Source organism: Vulpes lagopus, chromosome 6 (assembly GCF_018345385.1).
Source record: "Vulpes lagopus strain Blue_001 chromosome 6, ASM1834538v1, whole genome shotgun sequence".
NCBI lineage: Eukaryota > Metazoa > Chordata > Mammalia > Carnivora > Canidae > Vulpes > Vulpes lagopus.
In genome coordinates, this window is record NC_054829.1 from 100,220,442 (window position 1) to 100,239,557 (window position 19,116).

Here is a 19,116-nt window from a genome sequence, read left to right on the forward strand (position 1 = left end):
TTAAGAAACTCTAAACTTAGTACAGTCTAAAGCTAGTTGAGGGCTGCCAAGAAGTGAAATAAAATGAAGATAGAATGATACTCACTTTAAAATACTGCATACTACTTTATAAGCAACACAGTGGAAAACCTACAGGAAATGAATAAATTCCTAGAAAAACATAAATGACCAAAAATGACCTAAGATGAAATGTAAAATGTTAGTAGATTGATTGTCAAGTGAGAACATAAAAGTGAGGGTTTTTTAAGTGAGTTTTTAAATCCATATTTATTTATTTATTTTTAAAGATTTTATTTATTTATTCATGATAGAGAGGCAGAGACACAGGCAGAAGGAGAAGCAGGCTCCATGCTGGGAGCCTGACGTAGGACTGGATCCCGGGACTCCAGGATCACATCCCGGGCCAAAGGCAGGTGCTGAACCACTGAGCCACCCAAGGATCCCCCTTAAATCCATATTTAAAAAGTACTTGGGGCACCTGGGTGGTACAGTCGGTTAAGTGTCCTACTTATAGTTTTAGTTCAGGTCCTGAGATCTAGTGCACACACACCCCCACAACATGGGGCTCCGTGCTTAACACTGTCTACTTGTGACTCTCTCTCACTCTTCCTCTGCCTCTCCTCTCCGTGTGCTTGCACTTTCTCTAAAATTAATCCTTAAAAAAATAAGTGCGAAGATTGCAAGGAAAATAATTCCAATGTTAAATTACCCCCTCCTCTTTTTTTTTTTAAAGAATTTATCCATTTATTTGACAGCACAAGCCAGAGAGGGAGGAGCAGGCTCTCCCCGGAGCACAGAGCCTGATGCAGGGCTCAATCCCAGGACCCCAGGATCATAACCTGAGCCAAAGGCAGACACTCAACTCACTCAGCCACCCAGGGGGTCCTACCCCCAATTTCTTAAATAGGAAAAACTTTCCAACTCATTTAATTTAGTTATATAATATTAATATGAAAAGCTGATAAACACAAAAACTGAGAGCAATCTCACACATATCAAAGAACATTCTAATAAAAAATGCAGCAGTTAAAAAAAATTAATATACTATGGCAAAGAAAACTGTACTCTAGAATTAAGAGTATTTTGATCAGTAAATTTATTCACACAATCCACATAAACCAATTAAAGAAAAGATGATCATATCAATAGATGCTGAAAGTACTATTGCTAAGATTCAATAGCCATACCTAATGAAGATTTTTTTTTTTTAAGATTTTCTTTATTTATTTGACAGAGCACAAGCAGAGCAAGCGGCAGGCAGAGGGAGAGGGAGAAGCAGACTCCCCGCTCAGCAGGGAGCTGGATGCGGGGCTCAATTAGAGGACCCTAGGATCATGACCTGAGCCAAAGGTAGATGCTTAACCCAACTGAGCCACCCAGGCACCCCTTAATGAAGATTCTTCAGTAAAATAGAAATTGAAGGAAACTAAACAATGAAGGTTATTTATGAAAAGCCTACAAGTATTTAATATCAAACTCATTTAAAATCAGGAACTAGCAGAAAATGCCTACTATCATTATATATTATTAAAAAGTATCTTGGAGGAGCCAGTGAAAGTGACAAGATTAAAAAGTGAAATAATCAGTACAAATAGAGGAAAATAGAAAACTGTTGATACAATTGTATGCCTAAGAAATCAGAGATTAGGAAAAACAAAAAGATTTTGTAGGTTATTTGGAAACAATGAATCTACAAAATTTAATAGCAATAAGCGTCTTGAAATGGTAATGGGAAAAATATTCCATTCACAATAGTGGAAAAATAGTGAAAAAAAAAACAAAGGGTAAAAGAAATTTGCCAAGAAAGGCAAAAGGCCATGGAGGGTGGGGGTAGGGGAACTATGAACATGTTATTAAAAGTAATGGAATGACAATGACATTTCAACCCATGAAAAAAACTTGCTAGTGTAAAAATATAAATCTTATAAAATTAATATATAAGGGCACCTGGCTGGCTCAGTCAGTTAAGTGTCCAACTTTTGACCTCAGCTCAGGTCTTGATGTCAGGGTCGTGATTTGAGGTTCCACAATGGGCTCCTTGCTATATGCGTGGAGCCTACTTAAAAAATATATAATGGAAAATAAAATTAATATACAAATTTAATAAAATTCACATTAGAATCCGAAGAGTATTTAAAAGATTGGATTACATTGTCTTAAGGTTTGAGGCACCTGAGTGGCTTAGTGGTTGAGTGTCTGCCTTTGGCTCACGTTGTGATCCTGCAGTCCTGGGATCGAGTTCTGCATCGGGCTCCCCACAGAGAGCCTGCTTCTCCCTCTCCCTAGGTCTCAGCCTCTCTCTCTGTGTCTCTCATGAATAAGTGAATAAAATCTTTAAAAAAATTATCTTAAGGTTTACATAGAAGAACAAAAAAATTCTACAAAAAAAAAAAAAAAGACTGAGAGGAACTTTACTCACCAGATATCACCATATACTAGGACACATTAGAATCAAGTCAGCTGATATAAGAAAAGCAATTGCATTAAATAAGGATAAACAAGATTGGTAGAAAAGAATTGAGGGGTTCCCTGGGTGGCTCAGCGGTTAAGTGCCTGCCTTCGGCCCAGAGCATCATCCCAGAGTTCAGGGATCGAGTCCCCCATTGAGCTCCCTGCATGGAGCCTGTTTCTCCATCTACCTGTGTCTCTGCCTCTCTCTCTCTCTCTCTGTCTCTCAAAAATAAATAAATAAAATATTTTTTTTAAAAAAAGAAAAGAATTGAGAGTAGATATATATGAACATTTAATATATGACAAATGTGTTTCAGTTCAAAGAAAACAAAACTGGATTCCCAATTTACATTAAAGGGCTTTGATGTGACACATAAAATGATGTCTAAAATCATTTTAAAGATAGAGAGTAGGCGTCTCCAAGAGGGAGAGAAAATAGACTAATGACAGGGAAAATCTACGTGGCAAAAATTAACTTTTGTGATAAAAATAAAGTCAAATATTAATAATATGGATATGGCAGAAATTACAGCGTGGGTTACAAAGAGTTAACATCTATACTATACTAACATGTATTTTATAATATATAATGATAATATGTATTATACAATTAGCACTTATAAGAAAATACAACACAAAAATGTGGGTAAATAATATAAAGACATGACCATAGAAAAGTAAAAGTAAAAGTAAATGACCAAAATGTAAAATTATGCTCCAGCTCACTAGGCCTCAAGAAAATACAAATAAAGCATTTGAGGATTGTTATTTTATACCCTATTAGACCCCATTAGATGGTCATCTATCAAGAAGAACAGTACCTATTGCTGGTGAGGATTTTGGAGTAGGGGACCAAAGTACCCTTATACATTGCTGAGAAGAAATATGGATGATTACGATTTTTTGGAAGATCACTTGGTAATGGGAGAAAAAATATATGTCACAGAAATCTTATGAAAATAAAATCAGTATGTATGGAAAAAATATAATGTTTTTTATTTTGAATTACATAAATTAAACCTCCGTAAACACTGTAAGAAAATGTAAAACATTAATTGCAGCTGATAACATAAAGGTCATTGATGACCTTACCTGGAGCAGTTTCAGTTAAGCAGGACAAAGAATGAAATAAAATTCCTATTACAGTAGTTTTGCATCCTTTTTTTTTTTTTTTAAAGATCTTATTTATTCATGAGGGACACAGAGAGAGAGAGAGAGAGAGAGGCAGAGACACAGGCAGAGGGAGAAGCAGGCTCCATGCAGGGAGCCTGACCTGGGACTTGATCCCAAGTCTCCAGGATCTGGGCTGAAGGCAGCGCTAAACCGCTGAGCCACCGGGGCTGCTACAGCAGTTTTGATAATAAGTGGTAAGATACCAGACTACAATGAACTGACTTTTTACAAAAATAATGCCAGTAGAAATAAACCCAAAAAACGAGTAAAATACAATGAACAATAGTGAGCAAAAAAAGAAAAAAAAAGCCATAAAGGGAGTCACTGTTATGTACATGAATGAAGCAAAAGAAGCCTCTGTATACTGGTGCCTGGGTTGTTGATTAGCTCAAAAGCCCACTGACACCATATCAAAATTTTACACATCCATTTGTTTTAAACATAGTTTAATTAAATTCTTAGCTATTTTTAGCTTGGCTGCTTCACATACCCTATGAAACTGTCTAAAATCTGCTTGCCACAGATAAAACAAATCTTGGGCTACAAAGATCCTAACCTGCTGCTGCTCTTTAGAATTCTTTGACCTAGAGACTCCCTGACATGCAACTGAGTGACATCATACAAAAGCTACCTAAACACATAAGCCCTCTTTCTGATGCCTTTCTCCTCCAGAAGTTCCTTGGCTCTCCTCCCCTTCTGGAACCATGGCCTCCTTGCCTTAAACCTCTGGATAATCTCCCACTGTCAGGACCTTCCCCAATATGCAAACCTTCAAAGGATCACCCAAATAAAGCTTGTGTGTGCTACTGCCACCTCCTGGCCATATTCCCCCCATTGTGATCAGCCTTGAAATGCTCAAACTCCCTCCTTTTCATCTTTTATTCCCACCATTCACGAGGAAGATATACTAATTCTAAAATTGTAGATACCTAATAATAGATCCTCAAAATTAATAAGGTCAAAATTAATAGAATTATACAGAGTAATTGATACATTCACAAATACACTGAGGGATTTTAACACATTATTTTTAGAAAGTGACTAAATGGACATAAACTTAGTAAGGCTATATTAGTGATATAAAACTATAATCAACAATTAAACAATCCCTATTCTTTTCAAATAAACTTGAAATACTTATAAAAACTGACCAGGTATTAGACCTAAAGGTATCACATTTTAAAATTCATGTATAGATAACAAAGCACTGGTATTAGAAATCAATAACAAAAGGTTATCCAGGGGTGCCTAGGTAGCTGGGTCAGTTTAACATCTGCCTTGGGTTCAAGTCATGATCCCAGGGTCCTGGGGTTGAGCCTGCATCGGGTTCCCTGCTCAGTAGGGACCCTGCTTTTCCCTCTCCCTCTGCCTCTTCCTCCCCTTTTATAAATTAAAAAAAATCAATAAAAACGTTATCCAAAAGAGATACATAAGGTTTAGAAAGTAAAAACACAATTCTAAATAATTTATGGAACTAAGAAGTAATTATACTAAAATTAGAATATATTTAAAATTGAATGAAAATGAAAAGATTATAGACCAACAGATGTGCAGTATAGCTGAAGCAGTACTCATATTCATGAGAAGGACAACATTTATAGTCTTTCCAAAGTGTATGTTAGCTTTTCTACCCTCTGTCATAATACAGTTCAAAGAGACCTGGACTGTCTAGACGTTCTGTAGAATATCACATTTGTTCATTACATTGATCAGTTAAAACTGACTGGGTAAATAAAAAGTAGCAGGTATATTGGACATCTGGGACACATGCATCCCTCAGAGTAAGAGAAAACCCTTTGAAGATTAAGGGACCTAACACATTAATAGAGATTTTAAGGGCCTAGTGGTCTGCAATAGGTTTAAAATAAAGGACAAAGTATCGCATCTTGTATTCCCACCATGAAGAAAGAAGCACAATGTCTCATAGGCGTCTTTGAGTTCTGGAGGTAGCATATTCCAAATTTAGGAATAATGCTCTGACACATTTGCTGAGGGACAGAGAAGGCTGCCAGCTTTGATGGGAGCTTACAGTGGGATAGGGCTTTGCAACAGGTCCAAGCCACAGTACAAGCTGCCCTATCACTTGGGCCATATAATCCAGCAGACTCTGGCATTAAAGATATATGCAGTGGGAAAGACACCATGTGGAGTGTATGGTAAAGTGCAACAGGAGGAATCACAACATAGTCCGATGGGGGTCTCTAGCAAGGCCATGCTATCTGCTGATAATTATAAATCATATTGTATAGTCATACACTTTAATGATACTGGATTCACCTGGCAATGGGTATTGAGTGACCATGTGATTGGAACTTCTCATAATGAGCTTGGTTTTGTTAAACCTATCCTGTCATGAGGACAACTTGGCCTAGTAGTAACCCGTCATAAGATGGAAGTAGCACATCAAGGATCAGGCTTAAGTACCACAGGGCACAAGTAAACAGTATGAGCAGGTGGCCCAGGTTCCCATGTCATAAAAAACTATTTCACTAGTTTCTCCCCTCAGTCTGCAACTATGGTTGTATAGGTATTCCCATATTGCTTAGGGAGGAAAAAAGTTAAACTTGGTTTATTGAGAGTTTAGCTCAAGATGTGGATACAAGCCAAAATTGTTTGACTGCCTACTTTAGCTCTGGAAAGATAGCAAAAAAACTACATCCTCCTAGTAGTCAGAACTTTGGTTTGTGTACCTTGTCATTCATTTTGCATGTATAGAGAAGTGGTCTAAAATAAGAATAATTCATATTCATGGTCAAATGGCTTGGCTGATAAGTCAGGGGTTGGAAGGAGAAAGCTTGGAAAATTGAAGACAAAGAAATCTGGTAAAGAGGCATATGGATGAAACTATGGGAATAGACCCAAGATATGAAAATCTTTGTGTCACATGTTAACTCTTACAGAGGGCATCTACCTACAAAAGATGACAAAATGATTCAGTCAATTGATGTCCAGCCAGCTTCCTCCACTGACCACCTAAGTACTGGTGTGACTGGTGCATAAATGTAGTGGCAGGGATGGAGTCTATAAAGAAGCCCAAACAGCAGAAGTTCCTACTGATCAAGGCTGATTTATCTACTGCTGCTGAATGTCCAACCTGCCAGGAACAGAGAACAACACTGATGCCTCATTATGGCACCATCCTTTCAGGGACTCTGGTGGGACATGGTGGCAAGTTGAACACATTGGGAACGAGAGCAATTCATCTTGACCTTGACTGGAACTGAGACTTTTTCTGAGTATGAGTTTGCTTTCCTGCTCATATGGCCTTAAACAGTACCATCATGCAAGGGCTAACAGAATGTTTGATCAACCAACATAGAACCCTGGTCATCATTGCATTGGGCCATGGAGGGCACTTTAATAGCACAGTAGTTGTAACAGTGGACACATGACAATGTGAATCAGTGATCCCATCAAAAATCATAAAATCATTACAAACAGAACCTGCTAAACTGATGGAGTGATAGAAAAAGCTTTAGAAGCCATTTGAAGCTACAGATGGGGTACCAGTATACACTCTCTATCAATGGCCATTATATGGTCCCATATATCCAGCAGACAGAGGATCAAGGGTAGAAGAAAGAATGGCACATTTCCATCATTCACAGTGAACTGCTTGGGAAATTTTAGCTTCTTGTCTCTCTCAATGTTGTTACAAAATGGAAGGAGAGAGGACTGTGGTTGGCACATTCCAAGTGATCCACTGGGGGATCTTTAGGTAATCTTTTGTTCAATTTTGATGGCACAATTTAAGTAGACAAGTGTAGTACCATGGCCGAGTGTGGCATTCTATGTTCAGAAATGACATGGTAAGACCCTTCAGATCTGGGTCACCCTGCCAGATAAGTGACAGAGACCAGCAGAGGTGCAAGCTGAGGTAATGAAAAATGTAGAACAGATAGTATGTGGTAGAGGAGGGAGACAATCAGTTGAAGGTGCAAGACCAGCTGCAGGGGTAAGGGGCTAGCTACATAGTCCATTCCACTAATCTTCCTTTCATAAATTCTCCAGCAAAAGAAAAGAATCCTGGAGGAGGTTTTCCTAGATGGGAATGAAATTATATGGAGCAAGAGATCCAAAGATCCAAATGGTACAAGGGTGGTGATGTGTAGCCAATATCCCTCTTTCAGGACTGAGGAACATGTTCCCCTGCTTGCTTTGAGTGTTGTCTGTTGAGGGATCACAACCAAGACCCTTCTTTTTTTTTTTTTAATGTTTTATTTATTTATTCATGAGAGACACAGAGAAAGAGAGAGAGGCAGAGACACAAGCAGGCTCCATGCCGGGAGCCCGATGTGGGACTAGATCCCAGGTCTCCAGGATCACGTCCTGGGCCAAAGGCGGCGCTAAACCGCTGAGCCACCCAGGCTGCCCTACCAAGACCCTTCTTAATTGCCCTCAGACAAAGGAACTATGTAGCCCCGATTATACTACTTCCCTGGGGGCAGTACATATGCAATGACTACTTCATTGGAATTGATATGAAATTTTAATTTTTAAAATTTTTTAAAGATTTTATTTGAGAGAGACGGAGTGAGTGAGATAGTGAGAGAGCACAAGCCAGGGGAGGGACAGAGGGAGAGGGAGGACCAGATTTCCTTGCTGGGCAGGGAGCCTGATGCAGAGCTGGATCCCAGGATCCTGGAATCATGACCTGAGCTGAAGGCAGATGCTTAACCGATTGAGCCACCCAGGTGCGTCGGAATCAATATGAATTATTGACAACGATATTTTAAGTAATATGTTGTCAGTGAAAGAAAAAAGAAAACTTGAGATGAACTGATATAGAGTGAAACTATTGGAAGACTTGGTAAGAGCAGAGGAAATAATGATGATGCGGTCAATGCAGGCCACTGTTGTTCAGAGGGTTAGCTGAGAGAAGTAGATTTGAGGGCCAGACTGGGACACTGGCCAAGTAATAATATATCTGGGTTTCTGTTTTCTCATGCAGGAGATGAAGCAAGTTCGATTAAATGATCACCGAGTACCATTTTGCTCTTGTATTCTGAAATTCTAAGGTCCTCTGCCCAACATACAAACAAGTAGCACTGGGGGACAATGCTTTAAACATGTAACTAGCTAACTGATAGAAGATTATTATTTAATACAATGACACAAATAATTATCCAAAAGCTAGAGATTCCTACACCATGAAGTAATTATGTGTACATTCCAATTGATAATAGCTCCTATGAACAAGGACAACAAAATTAGTTTGTATTAAAAATAATATGACATTAGGAATACTCTCACCATGGGAGTATAATGTACAGTATAAAACTAATGTTGGGCAGCCCCAGTGGCTCAGTGGTTTAGCGCCACCTTCAGCCCAGGGTGTGAATCTGGAGACCTGGGATGGAGTCCCATGTCTGGCTCCCTGCATGGAGCCTGCTTCTCCCTCCGCCTGTGTCTCTGCCTCTGCCTCTGTGTGTGTGTATGTGTGTGTGTGTGTGTGTGTGTGTGTGTCTCAGGAATAAGTAAAATCTTTAAAAATATAAAAAATAAAGATAAAACTAATGTAGTAGCAAGGGTATTAAATAGAACAGTCATTCTTTCCCTTAAAAAAAAGAAAGTCACTTAAATATAGTCTATTCAATTCTTTAATGAAAAGCACTTATGTTTTCTGATCCACACTCTCCTTCTGTGTCTCTTCTTGTGCAGTGAATGTTGGATTGGATACTTTACCACACATTGCTATGCTGTTCTCAAGATGCAGGCAGAGTAATATGCAAGAATTGTGTTCTGTATTTAAACAGTTCATCTTAAAGTTCATGAGGAAAATAAATAAGCAAGGAAAGTTCTAGGGGAAAAGGAGCATTGAGGGTAGCTAGCTCTATCAGATATTAAAACATAATATCTTTATTAGCTTAAAATATCGGGGCACCTGGGTGGCTCAGTCAGTTAGGCATCCCACTCTTGATTTTGGCTCAGGTCATGATTTCCGTATTGTAAGATTAAGCCCCACATCCTACTCCACACTCAGTAGGGAGTCTGCTTGAGATTTTCTCTCCCTTTCCTTCTGCTCCTCCTCCTCCTCTCTCTCTCTCTCAAATAAATAAATATTTAAGAAAAATATTCTGGTATTAGTAGGTGAATAGATAAATCAGTGGAATAAAATAAGACTCTAGAAATAAACTCAAATATATATGGAAATTTAATATACATTAAATTCTTAAATTTAAGATTTAAGAAGACATCTTAAATCACAAAGGGAGAAGGATAGTTATTTTAATAAATGGTACTTATAACAGGTTGAAATGTGTTCCCCCCAAAGATATGTGAAGTCCTAATCCTCAGAATGTCAGAATTATTTGAAAATAGCATCATTACAAATGTAATTATTTAAGTTAGGGTGAGGCCATAGTAGAGTGGGTTGAGCCCCTAATCCAGTATGACTTACATCCTGAAAAGGGTAAATTTGGACACAGAAACAGACATGCACAAAGGGAAAATGATGCAGAGATGCACAGAAGAAAACCATGTAAAGACAGAAGCAGAGACTGGAGTGACACATTTACAAGCCAAAGAATGCCTGGGACTACCACCAGCTGGGAAAGGCAAGGAAATACCCTCCCATGGAGGCTTTGGAGGGGACATGGCTCTGCTGACACCTTGATTTTGGACTTCTTAATCTCCAGAACTATGAAAAAATAAATTTCTCATAGTTTTAAACCACCCGGCTTGTGGTACTCTGTTTTAAACCACCCGACTTGTGGTACAGAATCAATTATGAAGTCTACCAAATTGACCCAGAATCAGATAACTGGATAACCATTTGGCAAAAGATAACACTGAATCCATACCTCACATCATATAACAGAATAAATCCTAAATGCATCAGAGAAGTCACAGTGAGAAATGAAACCACACAGGTGCTAAGGGGAAAATGAGTGAATTCCTTTCTAACTTCGAATCAATATCTGTAGCATAAAAGGAAAAGATGAATATATTTAAGTATATGAATAGAAAACTCTTTTGCTTAACAAAATCAAAAGATAAGAAAAATTGGGATCCCTGGGTGGCGCAGCGGTTTGGCGCCTGCCTTTGGCCCAGGGCGCGATCCTGGAGACCCGGGATCGAATCCCACATCAGGCTCCCGGTGCATGGAGCCTGCTTCTCCCTCCACCTATGTCTCTGCCTCTCTCTCTCTCTCTCTCTCTGTGACTATCATAAATAAATAAAAAAATTTAAAAAAAAAGATAAGAAAAATTGAAGAAAAACATTTATAATTTATATCGCAGACAACTGACTATTCTCTTTTATGTAAAGAGCTTTTTATTTTTTTATTTATTTTAATTTTCTTTTAATTTTTTTGTAAAGAGCTTTTTAAAAGAGAAAAGAGAAATACCAAAAATCTGGTTAACAGAGGACATGAACAGAGAGTTAACAGGAAAAGAAAGGCAAATGACCTTTAAATCAATGAAAAAGATGCCCACTCACTAATAATTTTTAAAAAATTTAAAATTACTGTAAGGCTATCTCTTTTATCAGATTGGAAAAATCCCAAAGTTTGAAAATATATGCTCTTGGTGTGACCCTAGAAAAGACTCTGCCCAAGCACACACATGTGCACATGAAATATAAACATGTGTTCAATCATTGTGGGATTATTTATAACTTCCAAAGACTGGAAAGAACTTTGCTCAGTAAAGGACTGCTCAAACTGCTGGGACATGGCCACAATGTAGTACTATTCAGTGGGAAACAGAAACAAGGACAATTTCCATGTACTGACATGGAACAGAAAAGTGTACATAAAATGCTCCAATTGTATAATTAAAGAGGGATAATTTTCAACAATAAATATTTATTTGCTTATATTTACTAAAATATAAAAAAGAGATGGAGAAAACAGAATTGAAATAAAAGAAAAAGAAAGTGGGCTAGAATTGTTAGAGGACAGGAAAAGAAGCAAGAGTTTCCAAAAATACCTTTTCATGTAGTTTTGACTTTTAAACTATAAATGTTTTATGTAAACCAAAATTATACATAAATCTTATTTAAAAGCAAATCTTAGAACTGAAAGCAAATAGAAATAAATATAACTGTATATCAAAGTACATATATCATAATTACATATATAATCATATATATAATTTCAAGAGACTTTAGAATTTAGTACTTTTGGTGGACATCTCTGGTGGGATATAGTCTAAAGACAAAAAGAACTGCAAAATATCTTAAACTTAATTCAGTAATTGTAAGTAATAATATTGGTATTGCTATTTTGGAATTTTTAAATATTATAAAGCTAATATTATGTTAATGATATTTGGAACCAAGATATTCAGCATAAGAGAAAAAAGATAAAGGTAAAAGCCCTATAATGTTACATTTGAATTAGAGTAACAATTCAATCTTATGTTTTTCATAGTTTTTTTATTTTAATTTTTTAAAAGATTTCATTTATTTATTTGAGAGATAGCAAATGAGAGCACACGGGTTGGTGGGGGAGAGGGAATAGTAGAAGCAGGCTCCCTGCTAAGCAAAGAGTCTAACATCGGGTTTAATCATAGGATGCTGGGATCATCACCTGAGCCCAAGGCAGACTGAGCCACCTAGGTACCCCTCATAGTTTTATTTTTTTAAATGATTCAAAAACTATGATAACTTAGGAAATTTTAAAATGTTTAATTATCCTATAGAATTTACATCCTACAATTGCATTATTTTATATAACATTTACTTTTTCTCCTCATTAATCCACACTGAAGGGATTTTGACTAAGTATAATCTGAGCTATGAATTATATCCTAAAATCACCAATGATAGTAATAGCAAAAAAAAAAAAAAAATACCGGTTTTATTTTAAAACATGTATTTCGTAATTTCTGAAACATGTATTTTTTGACAATGTTTACTGAAAAGGTCTAGATGCAATGATCTTCCGGTCATAGCATTCCTAACCTTCAGATTTTGGTTTTAACATACCGATGTTCATGGAAAGATACCAGTCTTTTGGAGACTATCTGATTCCAGGTCAGGAGTAGGGAAAACGTGTGTGAATCTGGGGCAGCTTGTTATGCCGGAAAGGAAGAAAGCATTCAAACACTATGGTATCATGTCCAAAGTACAGAATCAATTATGAAGTCTACAAAGGGCCATACTTAGGACAATGTGAGAATCAAAAAGTAAATAGTGCTGGGCTGAAACACACTGCATTAGATTACGTCCTGATTTAAACACACATGCACGCACACTAGCAATATAAAAACTAATGTTTTATGGGTGCCGGGAAAAACTGCTTTCAGCAAATCACAAAAATTTAAAGCATTCTTTTAATTTTATAATTCTTTACTGTGGAAGAGCTCAGAATGTCATTTCTGTTTTAAATAACAGAACTGACAACTGACCAAGAAAACGTAATCTGGATTATAAAATTCTTGCTTTAATAAAAATTTCTTAAATAGTGAAAAAATATTGAGTAAACCAAGACATACTCCAAAAATTTATAAGGAACAATATACTTGTATTTACTTGTTTAAATACTATGAACACTTGAATACTGTACACAAGGTTAGCTGGTTGTAATTTTAAAATTACATTAAGGAAGTTAATTTTTATAAAAAGTTTTCATAAATAGAAAATCTTAATTTAATATTATTTGAATGCCTGCAAAACTACTTTAAAAAGTAGAGTGTTTCAGTCTAATGGACATATATTAAATTTACTTAAAAGGGATGCCTGGGTGGCTCAGAGGTTGACTGTCTGCCTTGGGCTCAGGGCATGATCCCGAAGTCCCGGGGTCGAGTCCCACTTCAGGCTTCCTTCATGCAGCCTGCTTCTCCCTCTGCCTATGTCTCTGTCTCTGTCTCTCTGTGTCTCTCATGAATAAATAAATAAATCTTTAAAAAAATTTACTTAAGAAAAACATCTATAAATCACAAAAAAATGACAAATTTCCCTACTTAAAAAAACATAGTTCCTAATTCTCAAAGTGATTTATTGTACCTTTTTCTTTTATTAAGATCAACATTCTAAAGTCTCTTATAAATGTAAAGTACTATCTTGTGAATGTAAATATATTTTCATTTATTTATTATTAGTAGTAAAAATGATATGCCCTGATGATTTAAATAATAGTCAAAACATTGGGGCAGTTAGAATTTTAAATTTTTAGACTTTTAAATTTTTAGACTTTTAGTACTAGAATTAAAATAGTTGAAAATGAGGCATAGGATCCATGCTGAGTTGTAAAAATGTTGAAGAAAATGCTGCTAAAACAGTAGCTATTTTAGCTCCTCCCAGAGTTATCTAGGTGTGTGTAAACTTTTGACAGTTTTAGTGTTATATTCTGTGAAAGGTCCCAGTCCTAATAGGAATATATACACTTTTGGTTGCCTTACATTATAGTTGCTTCACTTTGCAAAGAATATGTGTAAATTTCACATTCTTTGCTATTTTACTATCTTATATAGAAGAGGGAAGAAAGAAACTATGTAATGTTTAGTTCCTGCGTTTGGCTTTTGCCAAAGAAGTCTGAATGACTTCTAAGAAGCCATCCACTAAGGCTATTTGAGAAGCTTTTACATGACCCTTCCAACTTTAAAATGAAGAATCCTGACATAAACTGAAGCTGCATTTTGCTTGGGATGGGTTCTTTATAAGCAAAGCAGATTTCATCAGCTAGAATTGAAAGATGATTCTGTATTAACCATGGAAAAGAAAAATCTCACATGGACAAGTCTACTAATCTTTCACTTCTGCAGGCTAATTATTACTTTATTTTATACTCATTGAAAAAATCAGGGCTTATTTCTATTTGTGATTTAATTTTACATCTATGAATAAATACTACAATGTTTCATTTAAAAACTATTAAACTTGTCATCTTAAGGGTACTGCAGAAGTAATGTAAGTCTAATTTTGGTTCTTTTACTCAACATATCATTTATTCAGATAGTCACTAAAAACAGAATTTGATATCCATTTTTTTGACTCACTCAAAGGTGGTGGATTTATTCCTGGCATTTTTTTTTTTCTTTTTCTGGTGATCTATTTAACTGAATTACTAAACTGATGGTGAGTTCTGCTCCTGTCTGGAGTCTTAGGCTATCTTAACGTTCTGTCATTGGGTTCATTCAACTTTTTATGATACCGAGTTTGTAATATGACAGCAGATTCAGCCTGATGGATTACTCTAGACTTCCCTGGAGTACTGGCAGATTTGCTTTGTTCTTAAAATACATATATACTAAAAGGGCATTCTATTTTCATTGTTCTTATTAAATTAACCTTGGAATAAAAAATCAGAGGAAAGCTCTGTAATGAAATCACATATTTATTAAATCCTTGGTTCTATGTACAATCTCCACATATTTGTATGTTTTAATTTTCCTCTTGTAAGATAATTTATTAAATGACACAGGCAGGTGATGGCAAATAAACTTTTTAATGAAGTTCTACTTTTGTCAATTCCACATTGATTTGGCTTGGATCATGGCGTGTAAGTATTTTGGGCCCCAGTATGCCAATAATTAGAGCTCCATTTGGAGCTGTGATCAAGATGGCTAAAAATGCTACTGTCATCACATCCTTCGAATATGATTCCAAGTGGGGTGCGCTGATTCTTGCTGTTTCTAGAGCCAGAGGACCTAATACAGCCTGCATTTAGGGGGTAAAAAGATGAGGCATAAAGAAAAATGTTAAATAGTGAATACATAATAAAAGTTATGGCCCTGTTAAAACAAACACAACCTAGTAGTAGGCTATCAGAAAAGAGACAAGCCTTAAAGTGCGGAGGAATTTCACAAATTACTCATCAATTCTATGTTCTCCCTAGCAAATATGTCTGGATGAAAAGTGAAACAGTGACAAATTAGTGTGCATGCATTTTGGGGCTGATCTTGTATTTTTATCATCTCAGCTTTCCCGTTTACATATATACTCACATTACTCTCAGAACCTCAGGAGTTCTAAATAAAGCAGGGTTTTGCTTATTTGCCTTTACCATAGATTATCAGGTTCTTGGCTGTAATAAGACAGCAAACACAAAATACTAAGGTTTCTTATGGTTCTCCAGGATTTTGTTGCTTATCTTTTCTTTGTTCTTCCTACTTGGGAGGCAGTGTATGGTAAAACTGATAAAGAGATTTGGAATCTACAAAGTGGACACTGAGAGATTATGAAGTAACTTGCCTAATATTATAGGTAAGTAACATGGTATTGAAAACACCCAGGCTAGTCCCATGGACCTGCTTTTCTAACCATGACACATAGAAAATTTTGTTGCATGAGAACTCACAAACTTCTATTTTGGAATAACAATAGAAAAAAAAAATCTCTGGAAATCAAGACATTATGTTGCCAGGTTAAAAAGTCTAACAATAAGTAGCAATACCTTTTAGTAGGAGCAGAATACCATTGAATCAGAGGGCAAAACTATAAGGTCTCCCCATTCATTCATTCATTCATTCATTCATCATTCATTCTGTAAGTATGCAGTGCTAACTTATTGTGTACCTCCTGTGTGCCAGGCGCTGTGTTAAGTATGAGGGGAGGAATAATGAAAGAAAGCAGACACTGTTCCTATCTTTCCCATATAGCCTGGTGGGGAGATTTGGTCATTAATTAAAATAATATAATTTAAATGCATAATTAAAAATAATATATATGCATTCATGTATGGGGGAGTGGGTGCAGATGTAGGAAAGATATATTTTTAAAATAATTAATGTGTCTCTGCTTTAAAAGCATTACATTTAGCCCTACAATATTTAGCAAAATGTAAACATTCCAGTATTCAGATATATTCTTATATTTTGGGAAAATAGAAAAAAATGTTGCATAAGTATAGGAAATATTTGTCATTAAAAGTACACTTTTTTAACCTCAGAAGAATTGCTTTTAAAACTGAGATTTTGGGACACCTGGGTGGCTCAGCGGTTGAGTGTCTGCCTTTGGCTCAGGGCGTAATCTTGGGGTCCTGGGATCGAGTCCCATGTCGAGCTTCCTGCATGAAGCCTGCTTCTCTCTCTGCCTATGTCTCTGCCTCTCTCTGTGTGTCTTTCATGAATAAATAAGTAAAACTAAAAAAATAAATAAAACTGAGAGTTTAAAAGATTATATTATTTTCAATGAGTAGTTACAATCAATCAAGCATTTTGAAAGTAAGGTTAATAGCTCACATTTTGTGATTTAAGTAACATTCATGGGACGCCTGGGTGGCTCAGTGGTTAAGTGTCTGCCTTCTGGCCCAGGGCGTGATTCTGGAGTCCCGGGATCGAGTCTCACATCAGGCTCCCTGCATGGAGTCTGCTTCTCCCCCTGCCTGTGTCTCTACCTCTCTCTCTCTCTGTCTCTCTCATAATAAATAAATAAAATCTTAAAAAAAATAAAGTAACATTCATTTGGAATTTTAAAAACTCATCAACATTAAAAATTATTAAAATGACTTAACATGTTCTTACCTGGACTGTAGCTTTAGGCATCCATGATAATGCAATAAATATTTTCTCCTTGAAACTAAAGCCAGCAAAACACATCAATACAAATGTAAAAGAAATTCGAATCAATAATGCCAAACTCATGGTAGCAACACAAATGCCTACAACAGATAAAATAAACATAAACAAAATATTTGGGAAGAGGTGGTTCTTTATGCCTAGAAAAAATACAAGAGATTATCTGATAGTAAAGGTACCATGAAAGATAGTATAGATTATATTTATTTAATTAGGAGCTAATAGACTTTGAAATTTTGCTATAAATGGAAGTATTCAAAAGGTGCTAATGGTGTGTAATACTTTCTGTCAGAAAAGAATTCCAATCTACATTTCCTCGGATGCCTCAGGGAAAATAGTCAAGGCTGTCTTTGGTAACAGAGCACACAGGGTAACAGGAGAGCAAGTGTATGTTAGTAACTCTATCAACATGAGTTTCTGAAGAAGGTTCTTGTAGCATTCAAAGACATATTGTAAACAAAGTAAAAATTATTCATAGTTTTCTTAAATATTTTCAAATCTTGTATTTTGTTGTGTCTCTAATTATTCTTACCAATAGCATTTGATTTAAGAGATGCAACAGTTACTTCTGATCCAACCAAACCAAAAAGAAGGGGTTGAAAAACATGCCATGTAGTTTTAATAATTCTTTGGACTCTAACCTGTAGAAAAGAATAATATATTTTCAGTTATTGTGTTTAGTGGTTGTAACATATAAAAATAAGTTGCATTTTAGAAATGAAAATCTCTCTTAACATTTAATGAACTTAAGATATTTTATTTGTAGAAGAAATGGTAAAACTTAAAGATTGAGTAGGTTAATTCTTTTACTCAAACATGTAAGTAGAATTTGGTTTTGAAAAATCTGGAAAGCTTATAGCAGAATTATTTACAGTAGCCAAGACAGCCCAAATATCCATTGATTGATGAATGGATAAAGAACATGTGGTATGTAAATACCTATACATGCACACAATGGAATATTATTCAATCATAAAAAAGAATGAAATCTTGTCATTTGCAACAATATAGATGGTGCTAGAGAGTATACTGCTAAGTGAAATAAATCAGAGAAAGTCAAATACTATATGGTTTCACTCATATGTGGAATTTAAGAGACAAAACAAAGAGAAAAATATATATATATATAGAGAGAAACCAAGAAGCAGTTTCTTAATTATAGAGAACAAACTGGTGGCTACCAGAGCGGAGGGAAGTGGGGGGATGAGTGAAATAGGTGAAGGGGATTAAGGAGTGCTCATGTTGATGAGCACTGGATAACGTATGAAGTGTTAAAACACTATATGGTACACCTGAAACTAATACAATAACTGCATGTTAATCAGCTGAAATTAAAACAAAAACTTTAAAAAAGAAGTGAATAGAAATAAATGCTCCTTGAAACCAGAAAAAAAAATCTACAAAGCTATAAAATAAAAATATTATTTTGTAATTTTGTCTTGGAACAAATAAGATCTTTGGAGTTCCAGACATGTTCTAGTGGTTCAGTAACAATTCTAGCTTTTGTTTATAAGGTAACTGAACAGAGACAGAACTAGAACTACATCATGTCAGATGAGCACATACTCAAAATTATGCAACCATTTCAGCTCTCAAAAAGTTGAGAGGATCTCCCTTAACAATTATCTTGGAACCCAATCCCATGAAAGTGGTGAATTGATATCTCCTAAGCTACCAGGCAATAACTGTCAGTAACTTGTCAGGCCTGCTTCCAAAGGACCCATGTTGAAACTTCAAAAAAAACTTATTTTTTCCTCAAAACCAAACCAAAAACATACACAGATTCTTATTTTTTTAAAATATTATTTATGTATTCATTCATAGAGACACAGAGAGAGAGAGAGGCAGAGGGAGAAGCAGGCTCCATGCAGAGAGCCTGACGTGGGACTCAATCCAGGGTCTCCAGGAGAGACCTAGGTCCCTAGGCTGCAGGTCCCTAGGCTGCAGGCGGCGCTAAACCGCTGCGCCACCAGGGCTGCCCCATACATAGATTCTTAATTTGATTGCCTGCCTGGCTTTCCTTTCTGAG

General features: G+C 36.1%; 1 protein-coding gene across 1 annotated transcript in view; it reads right to left on the reverse strand.

The window, feature by feature from the left end:
* Positions 1 to 15,002: 15,002 nt before the first annotated feature.
* The window catches only part of SLC9B1 (solute carrier family 9 member B1), a 36,713-nt gene continuing 32,599 nt past the window's right edge, over positions 15,003 to 19,116 (reverse strand). Inside the window, exons 9-11 of the mRNA XM_041757654.1 lie at positions 17,620 to 17,728; positions 17,034 to 17,170; positions 15,003 to 15,228 (exon numbers count right to left, since the gene is read on the reverse strand). Of these exons, the coding sequence (XP_041613588.1) occupies positions 15,016 to 15,228; positions 17,034 to 17,170; positions 17,620 to 17,728 (459 nt within the window). The 3' untranslated portion in view covers positions 15,003 to 15,015. The remainder of the gene's footprint in view (positions 15,229 to 17,033; positions 17,171 to 17,619; positions 17,729 to 19,116) is intronic.